Here is a 24546-nt window from a genome sequence, read left to right on the forward strand (position 1 = left end):
TGCAGTAAAGTATGAGCTGAATATTCATAAGGGCTGATATGGAGCGTTATGTAAAATCATTTTGCAAACCATGTGGGCACAAATGGTTTTTGAATTGCAACCTGGAGATCTTTCATTTTATTTAACAAAACAAAATATATATACCGGTAGGCTAAAAACCTTCCAACATGTCCAGTACCTTTTAAAGACACCCAGTACTGTTTCCATTTGCGCTTTGTCGCAAGTTCCACCTTCTTGTTTTTCTTATGAACCAGGAAGTTCTTCACAGTTAAGGTTCCAGCTTTCCTGACTGTGCCTTGTGTGCAGCCAATCCCAGCGTCAGGTGGAAAGGCGCTGCTGAGCGTGCCGCTGCTCTGCTCATCACTTACAGCAGAGCAGGCCTCCTCAGGGCAATCTGTGCCCTGATTAGTCTGATGAATGATTCAAAGTGAAACATTTTAGAAATGAAGCAAGTATACATTAGAAAAAGAAATTAAAATGCAAATTATGAGGAAAAACGCATCAACTAACCCAGACTTGGCTGTCTAACTCCTTCCGGAAATTCTCATACACTCCTCCTCCTCTGCATCCCTCAGAGCCTCTTCCTTCTCCTCCACCCGCGCTGCTGCTCCCGCTGTCACTCCCATTACAGACGCTGCTCTCTGTGGCTGAGTAGAGTGAGAAGGAGGCCGACATGGCTTTACACCGCCGCGAGATAAGCTCGCCGTCTGCGTCCGTCTCTGTAGCAACGCCATCAATGCCACTGTCGCCATACTCGCTTCCTTCCCCCAAGACGCCCGAGATGTCCTGCCCAACAAAAAGCACAAGGCAAACCCATCATTCATGCATGTCTATTTGAACCATCAAAATATAATCCAGTGAATTAAACTACACTCATAGTGACCTAAATAACCAATTTGATACTGTAAGAATAACTATTTGATTTCTTAAATGAATACGCTTGGATGATATATTTTTGTGAATATACAGTAAGCAGTGCAGGACAGTTGCTGAAATTAAATCCCTGAAAAGTTTAATGTGCAGGAAATCTTCATACAGTAGACGTTTAAATAGTATAGATTTTTTTTTCAAAATGAAGCCGCGTACATTTTAAAATTACAAAAAAGGCTCTCTTATTTCTTACTAAAGATAACCTGTTTGTGATGATCTATTTATATCTTAAAACTCCCTCTTTCTAGTCAGGCAACTTATAATAAGCTCTTCAGATTATCTGCTTTCCAAAGGTGCATGTGAGTTATGAGAATCAGCTGAATACAGTGCATGCTTCACTCAGTGTTGCCCTGTTGGTTTATTTTTAAACCAAAGGCAGGTATTATGATATCTATGAATCCTTAATTTGTTCAGCTGCAATGAAATGATACGATCGTGTTATAGGTGAGTATTTGTGAAATAAATGTACAAAAGCAGTGGAAAAAAAAGACAAAAAAGATTAAAGAAAATGTTGACAGTAAAATGCAGGACACCCCTGGCTGTCTTCAGACTGGTAAGCGTAAAAACGTTAATCCACAATGTCCTTCTCAGTCACTTCTGAAGAGAGAAAGGGGATTTAAAAAAGGAGACCTGAGAAACAGGATCTAACCTGAGTAGTGTGTGCACGCCGTCCCTGGAAGGCAGGGCAGGGTGCAGAAGGGATGCCCAGAGCCGACAGCCCCTCAGAAAGACAGTGAGATCGTCGACAGGGGAGGGTGAATGCTACATAGCCACTGCTGTCCTCCTCATTTGGAGACATTAAAGCATCGTCTCCTTCTGCATCTTCGTTACAGTTGGCTTCTCTGTGGTTTTTAGCGTAGCGATTCCTCTGACCTCGGAGGCCTGCACGCTGTTGGCTGCACAAATGGTCCAGGGAGGAAGCTCTTTCAGTGGAGCCTATGAAATAAACAAGCATTTATTTCAAGGTTAATGTTTTTTAGAGCATTGACATTGCTGGCAGCTGCAAAACCTTGCACAAGTTATGAGGGCTTTTAAACATTTCTTGCTTTCTTTCTTTTTTTTCCATTGCAAACTTCAAAAAAATAAATTTTCAGAGCAACAACAAAATTTGTGCTTATTTTAAAGGTACAGTAGAAGGAAGAGGACACCAGAGGTGGGATAAGAAGGTCTTAACTCTAAAATCCAGAGAATAAACCTTTAAATATCAGGTTGAGTCAAATACTTTAAATCCAGTGTCTAATACAAGTCCTTTAATTAATTCTGTAATTTCATTAGAATTAGTTTAAAAAGGTGTTTTTATCCATTGAAAAACTTACAATAATGATTAACCTCAAAATCATTTGAAAATCAGTTCTAGTCTAAATATTAACAGAAAATCTCCAATTAATTTAGAGAATAAGAAGCAAATTGATCTGTAATACTACCAATTGAAACGATTCCCATGATAACCCCTGCACTGCTTTTACAATGTTATATGAGTAACACCAGAATTTTATAATAACTTTAAGGTATAGTGGAGGATTTTCACTATTTTTTGAAAAGACTCTCCACTTGAAAAAAAAACAAAAACGTACATGCACAACCATGTACCCATTCCCGAGAGGGAACGACTATTAAATGAGTGCGAGTGCGTGCACGAGCCCATTTGTCTTCGTGCATGCTCTGTGTAAAAGCTGCTTTTTGCATCGCTCATACAAGTACCGGTAGCTTTTTTCTCATGGGTTCCCTAACTCTGTTTGTGGTTGACACTCAAAGCAGAGAAACGTGCTGTTTGCAAATAACAACTAGATTAGATATTTGAATCGAATGAAGGAAATAAGTAACATTATTTCAGTCATTTATTTGCAATTGTTACTAATGCTCTGCAACAAACTTGTAAATCTTCAAAAACTCCAATTCATCTTTCAGTTACAGAGTTTAACCTTTTTCTCTCTGGCATTCTTATCAGAATAAAGGAAAAGCAGGCTGCAAATTATTTTGTGAGGAATTGCAGTTTTGTTTCTTTTCATCTTTGACTTCTTTATTGCTATTGTGTGTCTTGTGAATCCCAATGTCCACTCTGATTGCCAACGTCTGTATGTGTGAATGCAGAAAGCCTTTATATTATGCTGAGTCCTCTGATCACTTATTGGAGCCTTTTTATTCCTTCATCAGTTAAGTTAACAGCCCTTGCCTGATGTTAAAGCTTCAGTTAAACTAGCAAACCTGTGATTACCTGAAGTGCTACATGATGGACAGTAACAGATCTTCAATCAGCACAGTTTCTCAAATCATTTTCTCACTCAGTCAGTGCCTGTGATTTTCTCACCCTTTTCCCTTCTCATTGCCTGCATTGTGAACTAAATCAATACCTCCTGCAGATGCCTTTCAGGAAATATAGATACTTTTATTGTTAATACTGCTAATATATGTATATATGTCTATCAACATGTTAGCAGCAGAAAAGAGCATTGAGGTTAAGAATGGAAAAACAATATTTTGTAAGAGTTTTTAAGAAGAATGGACTTTAAAGCGGCATCACATGCCTGCACTACCTCTGGGACATGGGAAGTGCTCCTCCTCCTCTTCCTCTCCTCCGTCGATTATATCCTCAGTGCTGGTGAGGTTTTCCTGGCTCAAGTCAGACATAGAGCACTCCAGGCTGTAATCCCTCCACATGTCTGCTGACTTTGAACGTTTCTTTTTAAAAGCGCCTCCTTCTCTGGAGCCTTCTGTCATCCTCTGGAGGCATCTTTCATCCCCAAGTGCATCTCCTTCACCTATCGAATCCTCTTCTCCATCCTGAGCAATCGTGTCTGCCTCTGAGGTCTCAGGGGTTGGCGTGGCTAAGGGTTCATCCTCATGCTGATAGGAGTCTGTCCTAATAGTCATAGAGACACGTTGCGTCCAATGAGGGTTGATCCCCAACTCTCCCAGTTCATCTGTGCCATTGAACAGTTCCAATCCACTCTCTGCTAGGGACTGTGGGATGCTTGGTGTGCTGGAGGAGCGAGTGGAGGTCTCAGAGTTTCTGTGTTCCTGTTTGACAGTGGAAGAGTGCCTCACTCGGCGAGTGACGGTCTTCTTGTTGGTAAGGCGGAGTGAGCGGGATGTGTGTTTGCGTGAAAGATGCACCGCTCCGTTGCCATACACACCACTTTCCCCATTCTGACTCTCCACATTTCCCATTATTTAACTGTTGAGAAAGCAGAAACCAGAGAAGAAAACATATTTGAATGCATACTATAATGTATAAAATTCTTTAACCCCTGGATTGTTTTGATTCTGATGTTTTTGATTCAAATACTTCATAAGTAAAACAACATGATCATGATCTTCTTTATTTTATTTAAAGATCAATGCTAAAGTCATACCTGCTTGGATAGCTTCTATTGTTTCTATGCATTTGAATAACTGTAATGCTTTGACTTTGGACAAGTCAAACCTTCATTTAAATGTTTACAAATCATTAAGAATTCTGTTGCCTTGTTAGTAATTTATTCTAACAAACAAATAATAAACTTCCTGTATTATATTAAGTATAGCCATTTCTAAAACAGTTTTATGAATGTAATACAAATTATATTCAACAGATAGCAAGCAGTAAACATTAAGTTCTCATCCTCTCAATTCAAAAACATGTTTTTTTTCTTTCTTGTCCAGAACTGTTCACTTGGAATCAAGCTTTTCTTTTTGTGGCATGAAAGCTCTTTAACAGGCTACTGCAGCATTACTTTGATTCCCTAATTCTTAACCCTTTCTAGGCCACTAAGTGAAAAAACTTTGAAATTATTAGTATTTTTTTTGTCAAGAGTGTCATTAGAGGTCAGAACAAGACCTTATAACTTTTGAAAAAACAAGGTAGGTGTAATTACAAAAACAGTCAATGCCTTAATATGGTAAAATTATCCAATTATGCTTCTGTAAGAAATTACAGAAAGAAAGAAATACAATTTTGTGTTATAGAACATTAATGCTTATTAACTCTTAAAATGTCCTTTTTTTTTTTTTACTTAGCTTTTTTTTTTTTTTTTTTTAATGGTAGAGCGGAAGATATTCACAATTTTTTTAAAAGACCCGCCCTATAGACTTAAAAAAAAAAATAATTAAAAATGCACATGAACAACCCTGTGCCTGTCCTGAGAGGGAACACCTATTAAACGCGTTCGAGAGCATGCACGAGCCCATTTCTCCTTGTGCACGCTCCGTTTAAGAGTTGCTGTTTGCATCGCTCATACAAGCTTACTTTCCAAAGAAGATTTGCAATTTTTCCACTATGTCAGACTCACCATCTGTCAGTAAAAATAGAGACAAGCACGTAGGACGGCCTTACGTAAACCTATCACCAGACTGATTGACATTTAGTAGGGCCACTTATTTTGATGATCCACCCGGAAAAAAACATCCTCCACTATACCTTTAACTTATTAAGTTTTGTTTAACTTAACATACAGTAGGTAACATATACCGCACAGCTAATAACATTAGATTACTGCCTTGATTCTATTAAACAGTTTTACTGAGCCTAAAGACCTTGCAGACCACTTATAACCTCTTGATTTTGCCTTTTTTGCTGCAAAGTAGTGTTTATATCTAAGTTGCAAAAAATTGTAACCAGGCTATTTAAGGTTTCACTTTAAAAAACAGTTACAAGTAAGGGTTAAATTGACAGTAGTAAGTCTTTATATCTCTTATCTTAGGCATCGTTTTATACTCTCTTTTATGTGTATATAGCTTTGAAGCCCCTTTTTTGTCTCCTTCACTGTCAGTGATTTTTTTATGATGGAATAAACACATCTATGCGCCTCATAAATAAATAAGTAATCCGCTCAAAAGCTTAAAATATATCTCTTAGATCTCGGTCATGTAAAGGAAATGTAACTGCGATAATCTTAAACGTGTTTACTGAGAGAAAAAGGAAAACACGAGCTGTCTCTGTTTTTGCTCTATTTCACTTTTTTTTCTCTTCAAACTCATTTACTGACATTGCTGCAGAAGCTACTGTGTCAGATCCTATTAATGTTTAACAGCTGAGCAAAGCTGATTAGAAGTAAGACATTTAAACAAATGTTTTAAATGTCTGTTTATACTCTTTTATATATCTTTTATTTTATTCACAGCAATATATGTCCCTATGAGCAAAAATTTTATATTGAGTCACAATGTGGCTTCTCCATTTATCATAAGGTACTACTTATCCTGCAAACCCTTTATATTTGTCCATCACAAAAAAGATGCAAGAGTCTATAAAGCTTGTCACAGAAGGAAGTGAAAACTCTTGACCAAGTGAGAACCCTATGAACCTAAAGCCTTTTAGCAGTTTATTTGCATAATTTAACTGTAATTCAAATAATCTTCGTCCAGAGATGAGTTGGAAATCCGATAACATTTTTTTTTGGACATGTGTCATCGGATCCTAACAGTTAATTTGGTTACTACATCACGCACAGGAAAGCTGCACACAATATCAAAAACCGATAAAACCGAAAGAGTGTACAGAGCCTAATAACTGAAAATGTTTTACCTTCAGATTGTTTATGGCTAAAGCTTATTTTACATTGTTTTGAATGCAAAATCTACATTTTCTTATTTAAACATAAAAGTGTTCGGACTAATGATACACAGACATCTAAAAGAATAATTTTTCAGCATATTTTCTACACGGTTCTGTAATCCTTCCTAAATTTGGCCTATTTGTAAACGTAAACAAAACAAAGCAGGTTTTCGGGTACATTTTTAGGTACATTCAGTGTCCCTTTAAGTTTAGTGCGTAATACTATTTAGGAAGAAACAGTTGCAATGCCAGCTGCTGTCAGATCAGTTTGTCCTCTGTGAATTACACATTTCCAAACACAAGCTATCAGTCCCTCAGCTGTGAGGAGAGGGAGACTAACAAACAATGTCTTATTTCTGATTTCTAGCTGGAAAATCTCTATGTTTCATTTATCTAAAAGCAAAGATTCTACATATAATATATCCACCTGTTCGACAGGAGCAGGATCACCTTCTCCCCCTCATTAATGGGTTCTGCCCTTCCATCAATAACATGATCCACACGTTAAAATGTTGGGAACACTTTGCCCTAAAAAAAAAGCAGACAAAGAGGAACTTAAACATCAGTAAAATGGACACAGAGGAGAACAGATGATAAATACAGTTACTGCTAAAACTAATAGAAAAATATCCTAGAGATATGTGATGTAAACCAATTTTTTTCACCCATAGGAAAAAAAACCTCTGGATTTATTCAAAATAATCCAATCATTCATAGAGTAAAGTTAGCACTGCATTAAAGGATATGAACAAAACAAAAAGTTTAAACATGGTAGTGGTATTGTGATGATCTTGGGTCGCTGTTCTTCAGCAGGATATGGATGACTTGACATACGAGATGGGAACACAAATTCTGCTCCCAGGATAATAATTCTGAAGCAGAATGTTGAAAATAATTTCTGCGCTTTAAGCTCAAACACATTGGTGTCATAACTGAAAGCAAACTAGCAGCTCCACCTCTGAAGGGCTCAAGGTTAAAAAAAAAAAGTTGTTGTTTTTTTGGCCCAGTCAAAGTCTATTCAAATATACATATCCAAACATAACCTGCTGGCTAAACTAAAACAATTCTGCAATAAACATTGACAGAAATTCTCCTATAGTGATGTAGACTAATTTTAAGTGACCACAAAATTAATGCTAATCATGTTGCCAAGGGGATCACAGCAAAACCATCTTATGAGGATTGAAGTTAATATTTCTCACATTATCAGTGGCTACCATTAATAATTTCATTTAAATCTGTTTATTTACGTAACGCCAATTCACAACACATGTCATCTCAAGGCACTTTGCAGAGACAATTCAACTAGATCATACAGGCAGATTGGTTCAAAGTTTTTTATCTAAGGAAAACCAGCTGATTGCATCGTCACGCCTAGCCTGCATATGTGACGGATTACTGGATAATTGTCTAATGATGTGGAAAATGCAAAACATAAATGCAAAAATAAAAAATACAGATGTGTTTTTCACATAAATCTATGGCTTCTGAGAAAATGAAATATAGTTGAAGTTCTCTAAATAAGACACAGCCCAGATAAAAACCAGCAAAGAGAACAGAAAATCAGACATCAATTTAAAAGCTGCTGTGCTTATCTGAACAGTCAGTTTCTAGGAGAACTACCCTCCCTCTCTGGCAACTCCAATTCAAAAAGGCATGTACAGGCATGAAACATTTTGGGGGGAAAAAACAACCCTTGTCTCCCTGCCGACAAAGAAATGTGTTTAACCATACAATCATACCATTTTTTTTCCTGAATAACATAGACATTTACCAAAATGATCTTATTTCCAATGACACCAGCTTAGAGCTACTGGGTTATCCTTTTCTGCAATACTGATTGGAATTTATTCAAGTACAAGCACAGCTACTTTTTAAGTTTATTCAACAAATATCTCCAATTAGAGATGATTTCCAATTAATTGCTCTTTGTAAGAACAAGGTATATTTTAACAATGGAATCGCTCTGTAAGGAAGAGTAGATGTGGACCTTCTGATTCCCCCCAGGGTATCAAGACAATTATCTGATCTGACTCTGAATCTCAAGGGAAATAAGTAAGCAATGAAAATAAAGAAACATCTTCTGCTGGAGATATATAAATAAATCTTGATCAGTTTGAAGACAGATGGCTAACAGCTAAGGGTCTGCATGGTAGCTTTACATGGTGGTAAGTCCCCTCAGGCAGATATTCCAAGTTTTCTTGTATAGAAAACTGCAGAACACCTTTTTATTTTTTTATTTTTTAGATTGGCAATGCCGGTATGTTTAATGTGTTGCTATTTCATAATTCTGACTCACTCACTTGTCTAACACATGTTAATGGATTATAGTATTTTATAATGCAACACTGTGCATTTATATGAGACAGAAATACATCAAATCAAACTTGGTATTTTCAAGGAAAAATAAGAAAGCAAAAGTCTTGACAGAAAAATATTTGTAGAAAACATAATATATACATAATTTATATTAACCTTCAAAGATACACACATATTTTATCATTTTACAGTTTTTCACATTGAAAACAGATAAGTGATAAAACTCTCTGCATAGTTAAGAGCCAAATTAAGAATTATAGGGGCAACATGCAAGGCTACAGATTTGTTTGATTTATAAATTTACAAATTTGTCATGCATTTGTATTCTACCCTCTCAAATACTCCTAAATATAATTTAGTGCAACCACAGCACTGGGAGTCACCTGATAAGAAAATTAGATGAAGGTATAATTTTCCTCCACTGTAACTTTGTTGAAGCTGCAAAGATCCACAGCTTAGGTGAAAAAAAATCTATAGCCAGTAGAGGTATTACGTCTGCATCTTATAATGCATCCTTTTTGAAGAAATTGACGTGAAAGAAAGAAAAGATTTTAGCCACAGTTGGTCCACAAATGCCAGTGATCTGCATGGTTGATGTTTCCCTGTTTGAAAACACCTGAGATCAGAAAACCAGCTGATTCTACCTATCCCAAAGTCTCATTATAAATCCAGAAGAGAGACAGTGTAAGCTTTTAAGTTGTTTTAACAGTGCTACAGAATTGGCACAGTATGGTAAGTTACGGTACAGTATAATTAAATCAAAAGAGTAGGTTGCATGTCGTGGGTTATGTTTACAATCTAAGGAGCTAATTAAGCTGTTTGAATCACTTTGAAACATGAGGACTTCTGAAACATTCAGGGTTTAATCCCCTAAGAATTAACTCGACATCCCAACCCTACGAAGCCAACATGCAAAGCATTATGTCTGGCAGAAAACTAACAAATTAGTATTTCCCTGAGTACTCTATCCTTTTTATCCAACAGTGTGACAGAATGGGGTTCAGGAATGCTTTTTTGCAAGCAAGTACATGGGAGCTGTTGAGAGTTGTTGGAACGATAGATGGAGCTTAATATGGCCAGAGGGCAGTCCCTGAGAAAACCAGTTAGAAACTGCAAAAATACTTGAGATTCAACTTTCAGTAGACAACTTAGATCAAGGAATAGTTACCAAATGGGAGGCAAGTGCCCAATCAGAAGTGTATTGTTTGTCCCGCCCTTTTGCGAACACTATTTACATGAGGCTTCCCAGATCAATATGTGTAGTTCAATTTAAATTATATATGGCATAAGACTTATCCCAGCCCAAAATATTTTAGGTATATAGCAAAAACTTTAAGAAGTAGTTAATATTTTAAGATGGCTTAATGAAATATGTTCATTGTGGTGGATTCTAAACGGTAAAGTAGAACTTAATAAGAAATGTAAATCCTGAAAGGGTGTAAGATATTGATTTCATCCTAAGAAAAGTTATAGTTTGCCTTTAAAATGAATTGACTCTGGTAAATTATTCAGGTTTACATTGTGACAACACTAAAAATTATGTTTCAGATGTGCTGTAAACCCAATCTGACTGAGCTTAAGCTATTTTACAAATAGAAAAAAGAAAAAATGAGAAATAGGCAGACATTTCAATATTTACAAAAGAAGCACAACTGAAACCAGAGGTGGATAATCCAGGTCCAGAAATTAAAACCCTGCCTTGTTTTTTTCATCCTGTTCACTTAACCAGATGATTGGTTTGTGCTGTACTGTGATGTTTGGTTTGTGCTGTGCAGCTGAAAATGCAAATGGTTGGAACTGATCTCTGTACAGGCTTTTTACTTTCTGGACCCATATGATCAGTGGCACGGGAAGGGGGGTGCTGCGGGGGCTGCAGCCTCCCTCGTCATAGCATCAGCCCCCCATGGTGGGGGACTGTGGAGTAACATAATATTGTACTTAAAAACATGAAATTATTTATGTATTTATTTTTTTAAAGACTGTGTTTGATATGGGATTAAAATGATGGGCTGTGTATAAGATATAAACTAATGATTCATTATTTTAATCTTTCATAAAAAACTAGGCTACTCCCCAGGAATTGCTTCCGCCACCTCACATTCGTTTAGGCATGGCTAGCAATAGGCAGCAGAAACGTATTTCTGACTATTTCGAGGTAAGAAATGGTTTTAATTCCCCTATACTGCCGCCGAGCATTTATTTAGCGTTATTAATTTTGTTATTTATTTCTATATGCTGTGCCTATTCCTCTTAGTCCTGTGGCTGAAGAAGTCTACGCTAGAATAAGGCTGCATATCACTAAATATTATGTCTGTATTAAGCTATTTAGTGACAAAATATGAAATTACATGTAGTTATTTTTTTTGTGTGTGTGTTTTTTGTTTCAGATATGAAATCATTCCCCATATCCATAGTCGAATGGACTTTCAAGACGTTCAATGCTCAGTTTAGGCTATATTTAGGCCATGTTTTATTCAAGTATTCCTGATCCTGTTGATTGGGAGCTGTTGTTTGTTTTGAATGATTAAAAGAGAAGAAATAAAGTTTAAAATGTTCATGCTTTGTTCTGATGCATTTTAAATGGCAGTTTTTGGCGACAAATGTAGGCCTACAATATTATGTTAAAAACGTCAGCCACAGCCCTCAACATAATGACGTCACGTGTTTTCCAACCCAGCCATCAGCCCCCCTCGCTTGAAACAGCTTCCAGCGCGCCTGCATATGATCCAGCTCTAACTGAAACATGCTCTACAGACTATCGATCACTCTATTTAGTTCATTTGTCCAATAAAAACCAAATCTATTGTATAATTTTCTTTCAACTTGAAAGTGTAGAGTTTCTTTGCCACATAGGGTTTCATCTCACAAAGTGAGGTGATAAATGAGTTATGATGACGCACTTTATATATAACTATCTGATTCAACTTGGCCACTGCAGCACATTTTACCCCGCCTCGGTGAAGCACTTATATAAGCTCAACTTCGGCCCTGAGATTTCTCCTCCTCTTTCTCTCGCTTTGCCCTTTGTTTCTCATCTCTCTTCAGTTTCATCTGTTCTGATGAAGTCAACCCACATGATGTCCACCCACCCGACCTCTGAAAATAACTGAATTACATGATGATAATGATTTATGCAAAGATGAATAATGCTTAGCAGCTGAGCAGCTACAGCTGGAAGCACACCATTGAATATATAATGTTGTAGTGAGGTTTATTTAGGTGTTAGGGCTAATGATGGTGAAAATGGGCTTTTATCTTTGTTGCAAATTGGTTAAGATACATTAGGTTCTCATTTTAGTGGAGGGGAAGTTTAAAAATCATACACAGGCCAGAGAAAGAAAAAATAAATCCGTCTGGCCCCACACAGGGGAAATTAAACTGTTTTTCTTTTCTCTGGCTATGTGCAAACTAAAATGTTTAGTCTCTCCATTCTTCATCTCCTTTTGCCCTGAAGCAAGGCACAGGAAGTGGAGAAGGGGGGTAACAAGGAGAGGCGGGAATCTTTCTGCTAAACCCTCAAAGAGCAAAGAGGTGAAAAAAGGCTGTAGGCGAATCACGTTAGCAGGGAGGATGATGAGGGAGGGAGAAAATATTGGGCTACAGCACTGAAAATAGAATTTTTATTATGGAGAGGTGTGAAAAGAGAGTGGTGTAAGAGAAGATGGAAAGATAACAAGAGCAAAACTGGGGGGGTCCTATTGTTGTTGAGGTTTAAGTGGTTGTAGACATGGGCTCCGTCTGCCTCTCCTCAGGCTTAATTGAAGGAGCCGAGACAAAAGGGGGGACATAATTATTCACTCTCTTTCTCTCAGCCCGTTTCTTGCAGTAGATTAACACATCGAGGGAGTGTATCAGCACAATGGCTTGTGCAACAGCAGCCACAGCATCATTATCATGCAGACATGCTCACCCAGCGAAGGATATACAAACTGACACATTGAGAGGAGACAAAGAAGAGTTAGGAGAACACAGTTTAAACACACAGCTAGAAAATGTTTCTCTTCATTGTAAAGTTTAGAGCTGACTTTTCTTCAAAGATTTTATCAGCAACCAAGTGTTGAAAAGATTGTGAATAACAAAAATGAGGCAGAGCATCGCACCGAGGCAGGAGGTGTCAAGGAGCAGCGCTGTGCTGGAGCTGTCAGGCTCTTATTGCCACAACATGACGGTTTCATTAAAGAATCATCAACACCTATACGCTTTCACATCTATCACACACCTGAGCACAGACACCCGGGCAAGCAGAATGCTTTCCAGCTGCGTGTACTGAAATGCAGTCCAAAAGCACACCTGAACAACCCAGGGAGAAATCTGAGCAGGTTCTCAGTCTCACATGCACACTCTCAAGCTCTTTGGAAAAATACCAAAAGCTTGTCAGAGCAGCGACTGAGCAGACACACCCCAAACTTCCCCACGACAGTCTTTTCATCTCTCCACCTGTCTCTCTCGGCTCCACCCTGACATGACACACATCTCTGCTCTGCAGACTCAAACCGCACATGGCTTGGATGTGTTACTGTAAAACTAACTATGTATGCAAGAGGTGAAACAAAGAATGTTCTATTGTTTTTTTCATGAGCCTCATGGGCGCACACTGCCCAATGAAGTGGCTGTTGTAATCAGACATTAGTTGTTTTTTTTCAACTAGTACACAAAACAAGAACAACATATTCTGTGTTCCTGATTATAAATTTTACCAATAGAGACCAGGGCTTTGCCTTAAAATCATTGTCAATCTAACATCAGGATTTCTTTTTGTTTTATTTGTCATTTTGTGTAAACAAAATGACAACATCTGTCTAAAGTCTAAAAAAGTCTAAAGGATTTGTGAACCAGTATAGTATATCTTTAAATGACAGCTAATATAGCTGTATAAAAAAAAAACATTAACATTTATTCATCAAATATTCATTATATATTTTCTAACCTTTACAGTTATGCCTGTAATAAATTTGAGACTATACTGCCTTCCATCGCTTTCTAGCTGTTATTTCATAACACCATTGCTGCCTCTACTGTCAAATTTACCACTTAAGAGTATGAGAGGGAGGTGCACATAGAGCAACTGAGATGCTAGTTATTTATTTTTGTTTTGTTATGCTTTAAACTAAATAATAAGCTAAGAAGATGGGGAAACACTATTTCTAAAAGTTTTACACAAGGAAGGATGATTAAGTTCATATAAATCAGTTATTATAAATAAGCCTCGAGTAATATAAAAGCAACAAAAAAAAAAACATCCTAATAAAAGGCATGGAATACAGATGGAACCTTCCCCCAACATGTATAAAGAGACAAATTTTGCTGTTTGGACATATTTTGAATTATAAAACATATGGTCAGTGTGGAAAGTAAAGAAACAGCTAATTTAACTATCAATTTTACAATCGTTAAGGTAAAGTGGACCAACAACATAGTTTTTTATTGCCCATAACAGAATAGCAATAAAAATGTGGTATGCACTATGCAAATATCTATGTAGAAATCAATATTTTATACTGATTACATGGCACCAGTGTTTTTGCGGGTGTTAAAAAGACACACAAAAAAAACTACAGTACTGCAAAAATTTTATTTTAAGTTATACAGTTAGAATTTCATGGTAACGCCTACTTTATCACAATGTGTTACATATAAAAGAAAAACAAATGATGATAATAAACTAGAAAAAGTACACTGAAGATTATTACTTTCCATAAAGCTAAGATATTTACAAATCTGAATTTTATTAAAATGGTGGGAGAACAAACCTTTTAATCCTAGCATCTAAATCAAAGCCAATGATTAAAGCCATTGTTTGTTTCAGGCTTTATTCCTTATTGGCTATTTGTTATAACCCCTTCATCCATCCATCCATCCATCCATCCATCCATCCATCCATCCATCCATCCATCCATCCATCCATCCATCATCCATCCATCCATCCATCCATCTCTAGACCCATTCAATCCCTGCTCTGTACTGCAATGGCCAGGTAGTTGCAAGCATTTAGAAGGCACTCACAATAACCTGCTGCATGATGTCTATGGGCATCCCCTACACTGTTTAGGCATCGCAGCAACCTGAAGCTGAAGGCTCGGCATTCCTGATCTCTCTTTGAACCTTAAATACCTTGGCTATCCCTTGCGCATTTTCACAGCAATTAAAAGTCACTTTGCTCTCACTTATTTACATTCCGTGCATTGTTTCTGCCTCCTACAGTTTTTCTTCCTCAATGGAGAAAACTAAGTTAGTACAGTACAGAACCAGAAATGTTTCACATAAAAGTATTGCTAATCAAAGCTCCTTTTTCCTCTCTGCTTCCTTTTCGCTGCCAAGCCTGGTGTAATTCAATTTTCATTTACAATATAATGAGAGGAGTGTTCATTCTTTGTAAATATAAAGAGTGCTCCAATGTAAAGGAAAATAAATGAGAAAGAATCTGGGTTTTAACCTAAGCACCTGATTTTGTGTATACACTATTTTGCTTTGAGGGTGCAGTGTCTCATGTCCATCCCATTGTAGACATGAGAGGCAATACTCCAACGCACTCCCACAGATCCAATGAGAGAAAACTGTCTGAGACACAGAATTCCCTGGAAGACAGAGATTAGCTTCTTATTCATCCTTTCGGGATCTGACAAGGCACGCGCCTCTACCCCCCACTCTTAGCTTTAATACACACACGCATCTATACAATGTGCCTTCAAGCACAAGTCTCAACAGCTTCTTAATTCAAACATAATTTGTTTCAACTGGTGAAAGATAAATGATTATTTACTTCCTTAAAGAGCTCTTTCATTTGGAGCCAACGTATTAAAACGATAATGTTAATTAGATGGAGATGAGAGGACTGTCATATTTCTCTGGGCACTTTTATTTGCCATTACCAAACAAAGATTTGAGGAAGAAGAGTCTGTTTAATGAAAAGCACCCATTGACAGAAAGAGGAAGAAGATTCAAGACAACAGAGAATTAAATAGCTGCAAGTGCAGTGCACCGTCTTGAAACTGCAAAACACGTTTTAGATTTTGGGTCAGTGTTGCAAATCAGGACCAAGTTAAAGGGAAAAAAGGATGCATTTTAAGTAAACTGCCAGTCATTTTTACTCCAGTTGGCTGCTAAAGTGTCAGTAACCTCATTAAACACTGTCTTTTGCCTCTCTAGCAGCTTACGTTGTACGCTTCTCAAGTCAAAGTCTTGCCGAGTTTTTCTCCAGCTTGCTGCAGTCTGGGATTACCATATTTTAAAGAAGACTGCTCCTGCCACAAGCCCTTCATTGAGCGAGATGCCCAAGAGACTCATTGAATGTGTGTAGCTTTCAATGTTTAACTCAGTCGCTGCAGCTGCAGCAGAGCTCAGCATGAACAACCTCTGTGAATTACCAAATAAGAATAACCCCATAACTTAGAGCGAAAGATGTAAATTTTAACACCAGGATCTTGACAATGAGGTCAAGGTCACCCTCACAGAAAGTCAGCTTCATCTAAAAAAGATTTTTTTCACTTTTATGGTAATCCACCACTAATAATCCATCAGTAGGTTGAATGGTAGATGAGAAAATCCCATTGACTTTTGTTAAATATTAATACATCATCTCATGTTTATAACCATTTCTCAATCAACCAGCATTTCATGATGAAGCAGTGATTGCACAGACAATTGCCTCATAAACCATCGGAATTATTTCATTGAATATTCATGTGGTGATTTGCCCTTGCTAACACTATAGCAGACAAAAAAGAAAAGCAGTTTGATAAGACAAGAGTTAAGATAAGGTGGCAGAATGAAGAGGAGTAGCATCACTTTGTAATTTTGTGCACTTCTGTTTCTTATATTCCAGAGTTTTAAAGATTCTTGCTCAAAAAAAAAGAAGAAGAAAATAGACTGGTTTTGCACCATAGAGTTTGGCTATTTCTGCCCCACCTGTTGCTGCTCTGTTATTGAACTGTGTATGAAGGCTGAATGAGAAGAGCCTTGTCTATCATCTAAAAAGATAGTTCAAACACTTGTTTGTAGACCTCTCCACACCATAAAATACATTGATTAATACCATTGTAATGGATGATGAAAGCTGATGAACAACGTAGTATTAAGAGTGTATTTATTTAAATACTACCATCATCAAACTGACTTTGTATTGTCTCAGCAAAAATCTTTATTATGCTCCAAGATCCAGGTTTGTCATATATTATAGTCCTTAGAGCATGATCCAATTCCCTTTAAAATTATATCAAATATCATGTTTCTACATCAGAAACACGTAAGCAAGGAAGAAAGGACACAAGTGATTAAAATTAGCAAATGATGTAAAAGTCCTGTTTGACTAAAAGATGTTTGTCGATATTTGATTCTGCAACATAGGGACAGGTGAGAAGAGTCCTAAACATTTTGCTCCACTGCCTGGAAACTGTGGTGTTGTTTGTAGTTTCAAAACAGGTTTTTGGTACACACTGTGACCTAGAGGAAAATGAAAATTCCAAAAGGTATAATATGCATCTTTAAACAGACTCAAATTGGAAGGCAACCAGATTTTTCCTCAGTTTGTTGGAAGACGTTTCGACACCTATGCAGAAGTTTTGTCAAATCTGTCAGCTCAAACCAGAGTGATCTGTTTGAGCCGTAGAATATATTAGAGCAGCATGGAGGTCCATCCTCCTAAGCACATTCTAGGTCAGATGCAAATCAAGATACATTGATTGAAAATACATTGGCACTCCAACTACAGATTGCTCTTGTGTGAACCAACAGAATTGACAAAGACTTCTGGATTATTGTCCAAAAGTCTTCAAAGGACTGAGCGGAAGTTTAGTTGCCTTCCAATATAAGCCTGTTTTTTGGCTGACATGACCTGAATGACTGTGAATTTACACAGGCACCATATGCATCTTGTTTTCTGGCCGAAGTGCTCTTATTTTTAAAATCCAAATTTGAAATTACTCATAAAAGCATAAGAGGCCAGAGCAGGAGTACTATGTGCTTTTCTGTTGGTCTTTGTAAACAGCCTCGCTGCAGCATTGTGCACAAATTAAAGGCAAGCCAAGCAGGCTTTGCTTGAAGAAATTATTTCAAAAAGAGTAGGAACACTTAAATTACATAATAGTCTATTAAAACTATATTCATTTTAGTTCTAGAACTGTGTTGTCGTTTTTGAAACATGTTTTGTTTAGGTCTTGCTTAGGTCAACAGCCTTTCTACTCCATGGTGTCACCTGTTTTATTGGCCTCCAGACTTCTGTTAAAAGCTGGTATTATGTCATCATGTTATGCATTTTATCATAAATGTTTATTTTAATAGCATAATGTTATTAAAAACTTTTTTTTATGTTATTAATAAAACAACATACACTATATTGCCAAAAGTATTTGCTCACCTGCCTTGACTCACATATGAGCTTAAGTGACATCCCGTTCCTAATCCATAGGGTTCAATATGACGTCGGTCCACCCTTTGCAGCTAGAACAGCTTCAACTCTTCTGGGAAGGCTGTCCACAAGGTTTAGGAGTGTGTTTATGGGAATTTTTGACCATTCTTCCAGAAGCGCATTTGTGAGGTCGCACACTGATGTTGGACGAGAAGGCCTGGCTCTCAGTCTCCGCTCTAATTCATCCCAGAGGTGTTCTATCGGGTTGAGGTCAGGACTCTGTGCAGGCCAGTCAAGTTCATCCACACCAGACTCTGTCATCCATGTCTTTATGGACCTTGCTTTGTGCACTGGTGCACAGTCATGTTGGAAGAGGAAGGGGCCAGCTCCAAACTGTTCCCACAAAGTTGGGAGCATGGAATTGTCCAAAATGTCTTGGTATGCTGAAGCATTCAGAGTTCCTTTCACTGGAACTAAGGGGCCAAGCCCAGCTCCTGAAAAACAACCTCACACCATAATCCCCCCTCCACCAAACTTTACACTTGGCACAATGCAGTCAGACAAGTACCGTTCTCCTGGCAACCGCCAAACCCAGACCCGTCCATCAGATTGCCAGATGGAGAAGCGCGATTCGTCACTCCAGAGAACGCGTCTCCACTGCTCTAGAGTCCAGTGGCGGCGTGCTTTACACCACCGCATCCGACGCTTTGCATTGCACTTGGTGATGTATGGCTTGGATGCAGCTGCTCGACCATGGAAACCCATTCCATGAAGCTCTCTGCGCACTGTTCTTGAGCTAATCTGAAGGCCACATGAAGTTTGGAGGTCTGTAGTGATTGACTCTGCAGAAAGTTGGCGACCTCTTCGCACTATGCGCGTCAGCATCCGCTGACCCCGCTCCGTCAGTTTACGTGGCCTACCACTTCGTGGCTGAGTTGCTGTCGTTCCCAAACACTTCCATTTTCTTATAATACAGCTGACAGTTGACTGTGGAATATTTAGGAGCGAGGAAATTTCACGACTGGATTTGTTGCACAGGTGGCATCCTATCACAGTTCCACGCTGGAATTCACTGAGCTCCTGAGAGCGACCCATTCTTTCACAAATGTTTGTAAAAACAGTCTGCATGCCTAGGTGCTTGAATTTATACACCTGTGGCCATGGAAGTGATTGGAACACCTGATTCCAATAATTTGGATGGGTGAGCAAATACTTTTGGCAATATAGTGTATATTTGATTAGGTCATCAGAACTGCTAACAAAATGATTCTAAATGTCATTATTTATTTAAGAAAAAGGACTAACTCTTGCAATATTTTTAAGGGAGGAAAAATAATCTAAAATAGTAAACATTAATAAAAAGAAAATTAATTAATTGTTAATTTCCTTGGAAACAGGACAGCACTGCAATAGTTGCCAATTGATCCTAACAGGTAATAATGGAGTTTGTGGACTTAAGTTAGTATCCAGGACAAAAGCTTTGGTGGTAAAAATGTCCCACTTTATAATAACAAGGTAGTAATGTTGTTTTAGCATATTGATTTAAGCATAGGACAAATCCATTAGACTTTACCCTGAAGTCCAACACTTACACACACATATGAGCATAGATGAGGCCAAAATGAGAGATAATACTTCAATTTGGGTCTCGACTGATGGCAGACAGAAGTATCAGGGCAGTGTAGAGGATAAGTAAGTTGAATGAGATGGTTCGAGCAAAAGGTAGACAGAGGTGGGACGGAAATTGGGGGATGGGATGACAGTGGCAGGAGAGTCAGTTCAACTATAGAGGATGGTGCTAAAAGGGGGATGAGAGTCTGTTAATCCGGTGGGTTGATGGTTGAGTCGAGTGATGGGCCACAGGTAGGTGGATGAATGATGAGTGCTAAGGCGGAAGGACACATGAGAGGTAAAGTTGTGGAGTGGGGCTGATACGTCCTTAGGGGCTAATAGAGATAGATGCAATGTCAGTTTTAAGTAGGACAGATGAGAACAGGCTACATTTGATCTATTGACAGAGCCACTGTAAGCCTATCAGGGGACAACTTGTCAGGTTTTCTGTCTGTGTTGTATGTTTGAGATTTTAACTCATTTACTGATAGGGATAGCCTCACCCTTTTGAGCTACATGTGATGACAAAATATTGGATTCAGTGTTAATATATCCCAAGGACATAAAAGAGAGCTGAAAACACCATCAGGGATAAGTGAGATGAAAGCATTTTTATATTAATGGGGAGAACATGCAAAATCCATGCAAAAAGACTGGGAATTGAACCCAGAACCTTTTGCTCTGTAGGAAACTGTAGAGCATTTAAGTCTGTCGCCCAGAATGAAACTTTTTATTTATCAATTACATGATTGCATTTGCCTACTACTGGGTAGCCCTTCTCTTGGCTACAGGTTTGATACCAATTTTTAATGGTTTGATTTTTGGTTGAGTAAAAAAACAAATAAATGCTTATCTACCCAAAATACACTTTCATATAATGTTTTCTAATATGTTCTATAATACATAAATACATCTTCTGATACCGGTACTTAAATCTTTGATAGAAATAACAAATTAGCTGCACGACCAAAGCAGATTTTTGGATCATGTCCTGCTTCCCTTAGAGCCATTTCAACCACCTGTAGAGTAAATCAAACAGAACAGCCCAAAGTTGTGTCCCTTTTTATACTGTGAATGAGCATCAGCTTAGCAGTGAAAAAGAACATTTCCATTCATAAAGTTCAGCAGTGATCAAATGTAAACATGAGAGACATGGTGAAAAAATGCATTGATGTCAAAGTTCAGAGCAGTTAAAAGATAAATAAATATATATGGTGCAAAAATGCAGTAGAAGACATTTGAGTTGAGTTCTATTTGGTACAAGACAGAATATGCATTTTTTTAAGCAGTTTTATACAGAGAGAACATCTACTAGTGTACCAGCTTAAGCCCTAAAAATAGTAAAATTACAACAACAAAATATCTGCTTTAACTATTTAAGCTGCTTTTCTTAGTGGGGAAAGCATGATTGTTACATTTGGAGTACTAACATAAGTTAATCTAATGTGCATGTCTTCAAGGTAAATCTGTTCATTTTGAACTTATATCGCCTGTTAATAGAAGTTCAAAAACTCAAAACAAAACTGATTAAATCTGAGGAACATCAGAACAAAAAAATCACTGCTCTAAAATCCACATGACCTTGCATATTTAAAAGAATTGTAACTTTTACAAACGTAGTGCATCAAAAATGGTTTGACAAATTCTTATTATTAAAAACACAGCAAAACTGCAATATGTGTGTATTCGTACAGTCTTGTTTTTTAATGCACTCTCGGAGCTATGTAGTCAGAGTTAATAATACATAAACCACCACTTTCTTAATTAAGATTACCACTGATGCATGAAATTTCCCAATCATCAAGAGAGGCGCTGTGTGGAAGGAAGAGAAAATAAAAGATGAAGAGTTACAGAGGCAAAATAAGCCATCAGTAAATGAACCTGACAAAAGGTGCCGCTGAGGTTGTCAAGCATGTTAGCAGCAGAGAAATGGGCACAGAGCAGGTCCAGAGGGGAAGTCGGGGAGGGGAATAGTGGGATAAGGAAAGAGGAAGTTTTCTCTGTGCATCCATGCAGCTGAGTCAACAACAGCAGGCGCAAACAGAACGTCCCCCCAACCCCCCATACAGAGGGACAAGACAATGTCCTGCAGGGTGAAATGGGGGGAAAGAAATGTTCTGCTAGATCTTAACCAATAAATATCAGCTCTTTCTCTTTGTTTTAGATTCACAAATGAATGACTCATCAATAGCAGATATTTAGGGCTTTTTAACAAAAAAAATAAATAACTGAAGCCACAGACAGAAAAACAGCTGGTAAAGTAGGAGATAAAACAGGTTTCACTTAGGAACAAATTCTTCACTTTCAAAATGATTGTTTTAAGGAAGAGGCCCACCCTTCTTTTTTCTTGTTTTTGCATCACTCATAACAGCATGACATATTCTCATGCATTAAGGTGTGACAAATTCAGAGAATGAGAGAGGAACAACGCCCAAACTACAAAACCTATATTCTTAAAGCCATCCCGCTGATTATGTCACCTAGCATGGGCCAACAGAATTAAATAAATATTCTTTAAGCTTTTGCGTGTCTGTTCTTTTTTCGATTAGTCAGTTATTCCAATATGGAATAACTGACTAACATATTCCAATATGCTGTTTCCTCTTTTTCTGCTTCTTAAGAAGAAATTAAGCAGAAAATAAGTATATGTGACAGGAAAGCAGCAGGTATACTTCAGAACACCAGCACTGATTCTCTGTACCAGTATATTGTCTCAAAATTGCTTTGTTTTTATTTTTTTAAATTGGTTCTAAATCTGGTACTTCTTCACACTTAGGTTAGCCGTAAAACGTTCTTGCAAATGGTTAAGAACAATTATCTCTTCAGCAATTACAATTTCTAAGTCATTACTAAGCAGTAAATAATGGGGCTATTTTCAGCACTCATGCAGAATCAAACCATGACGCAGGATCCCTATTACTTAACAAGGTCTTTTTATTTTTAGTATGGCACAATTACAGACTGACACTGAAATATAAAGTATTTGTATTTAAATTTTAACTAGTTTCTTTAACTATTTGTTTCGTTACAGGAAGCATCTTAAAAGGAAGTGATAGCAAAACCTTTACCCATTCCAACTGGTTGAAATTTACAATCTGATATTTCTGTCATTTAACTGAGAAACCAGTAAAGTGATTGGTAAAGTATACCAATACAAAATGCACTTTCAAACCTGAAAAAGAATTGTTACCAATTTAAACTGGTCCTGCAGTTAAAAGTCCTTTTAATGAGAATATAGAGAAAAACCAAACCATTTCATTTTGCTCTATAGAGTCAAAAACAAATAAGTGTGACTTAAGCCACTATGGCTGCTTGGTCTGTAATGTTTAAAGATTTAGCGCCCCTGAGAGCAACTGGCAACACCGCAATGTGGCAAAATTAAACCATTCCCCTTCCATGTTTTGGAATCTAATATCTGAATTGCTTTGGACCAGCAAACTGAGAAGTTATTGAGATACTTTGGCACATTCACCCCTCTAGATTAATGCAAAGAGTACCTGAAATATGTCTAAACAGATCAGGTCAAAGCTCTTTTTATTGCCTAATAACAACATTTAGCCTAATTAGCTATTGTGTATTGTGCTTTTACAGAGGGCATCGCTACATCCTAAATGCTGTATATTGACATGACAAAACATTGAATATACAGTATCTTGAATACTTGGTGCAAAAGTTACACAGTGTTGCATGAAGTAATGGAGTAAGCTCTTAAAATCCCTCTAACTCATTTATAGACATATGTTTTGTTTTTGCTTTTTTACCTAGTATGGCATTTTTATTACAATGAAACCACAAAAAACTCACCAGCTGTAAATCATCTGTCTGCATATTCATGTAAAAGATCTATTCCACTGCAAATCAGGTGGTGTTGTAAGGGACCCAAGACACCCATTTAAACAATCACTGGGTAAATATAAAAGGGTCTTCTCATTGCTGCCCACAGGAGTTTCAGACAAAAATGTCAATATATGTCATGTATGTTGTGTGACTTTAATAGAAGTGGTTGGATCCAGGTCAATGGGTCCATTTCCTGGGAGTTGATCTCTCGAGTGGACTCAAGCTGGGGGTTATAATTTGGACCACGAGTGGCTGCAGAGAATAGAGCCTACCCTCTCAGTGCATTAGTGACCTGTATATAAGCTCTACACAACTCGTTGACATGTGAGAAAGGCAGGAACAACAAAGACTGCATGTGGGCAGATGTGTACACCTAAACCCATTCACATTGATCTCTTCTGCACTGCAGGACAATGACAAAGCCACACAGTCTGACAGAAATCATAAACAGCACTCAACTTGGGGTTTCTTTTATCCCAAAAGAAACAAAATCCAGAGAACAAAAGAATGCATGAAGCTTTGCCGATAAGCCTTCATCCACACAGAGCTATTCAAAAGCCTATTTGCACACACTTACATATACTGCCTTTAGAGACTTGCCTTGTTATGCCCCACTGCATCACTTCCAGGTCAATAACCTGGAGTGTGAAGTGACTATGTGATGAGAACTGAATTTCCAGCCAAGTCTCTATACTGCTGTAAGTACAAAGGAGGCAAGGACAGCGAGGTGCCAAGGTGCCTATTTCCTCTGTGTTTATTACTCAGCAATTGATGAAAAAGACTCTCAAAGTCTGAAGTGTAAGGATTTGCAGGAAGATAAAGCAAAAGGGAGATCCTGAGAGTGCAATATCTTCACAAAGCAAACAAGGCATAAACATAATCTTCAGAAGACACTCTTGGCACCTCTGGTCTAACTCTTCTTAAAAGCTTCCCTAACACGTCACGTACAGACATATTTCTCAATGCATGTTTC

General features: G+C 37.7%; 1 protein-coding gene across 2 annotated transcripts in view; it reads right to left on the reverse strand.

Annotated features, from left to right (window-relative positions):
• Positions 1-24546, reverse strand: part of LOC119783467 (T-lymphoma invasion and metastasis-inducing protein 1-like) — an 81516-nt gene that overhangs the window by 49480 nt on the left and 7490 nt on the right. The window contains exons 2-6 of one of the 2 annotated variants that reach the window (XM_038285010.1): positions 6891-6991; positions 3465-4105; positions 1580-1866; positions 511-786; positions 179-410 (exon numbers count right to left, since the gene is read on the reverse strand). In XM_038285010.1, coding sequence (XP_038140938.1) covers positions 179-410; positions 511-786; positions 1580-1866; positions 3465-4098 — 1429 coding nt within the window. In that variant the 5' untranslated portion in view covers positions 4099-4105; positions 6891-6991. The remainder of the gene's footprint in view (positions 1-178; positions 411-510; positions 787-1579; positions 1867-3464; positions 4106-6890; positions 6992-24546) is intronic. The other variant, XM_038285011.1, reaches the window with a different exon arrangement.

Source organism: Cyprinodon tularosa, unplaced genomic scaffold (assembly GCF_016077235.1).
Source record: "Cyprinodon tularosa strain WSP-4 unplaced genomic scaffold, ASM1607723v1 ctg205, whole genome shotgun sequence".
NCBI classification, from domain to species: domain Eukaryota; kingdom Metazoa; phylum Chordata; class Actinopteri; order Cyprinodontiformes; family Cyprinodontidae; genus Cyprinodon; species Cyprinodon tularosa.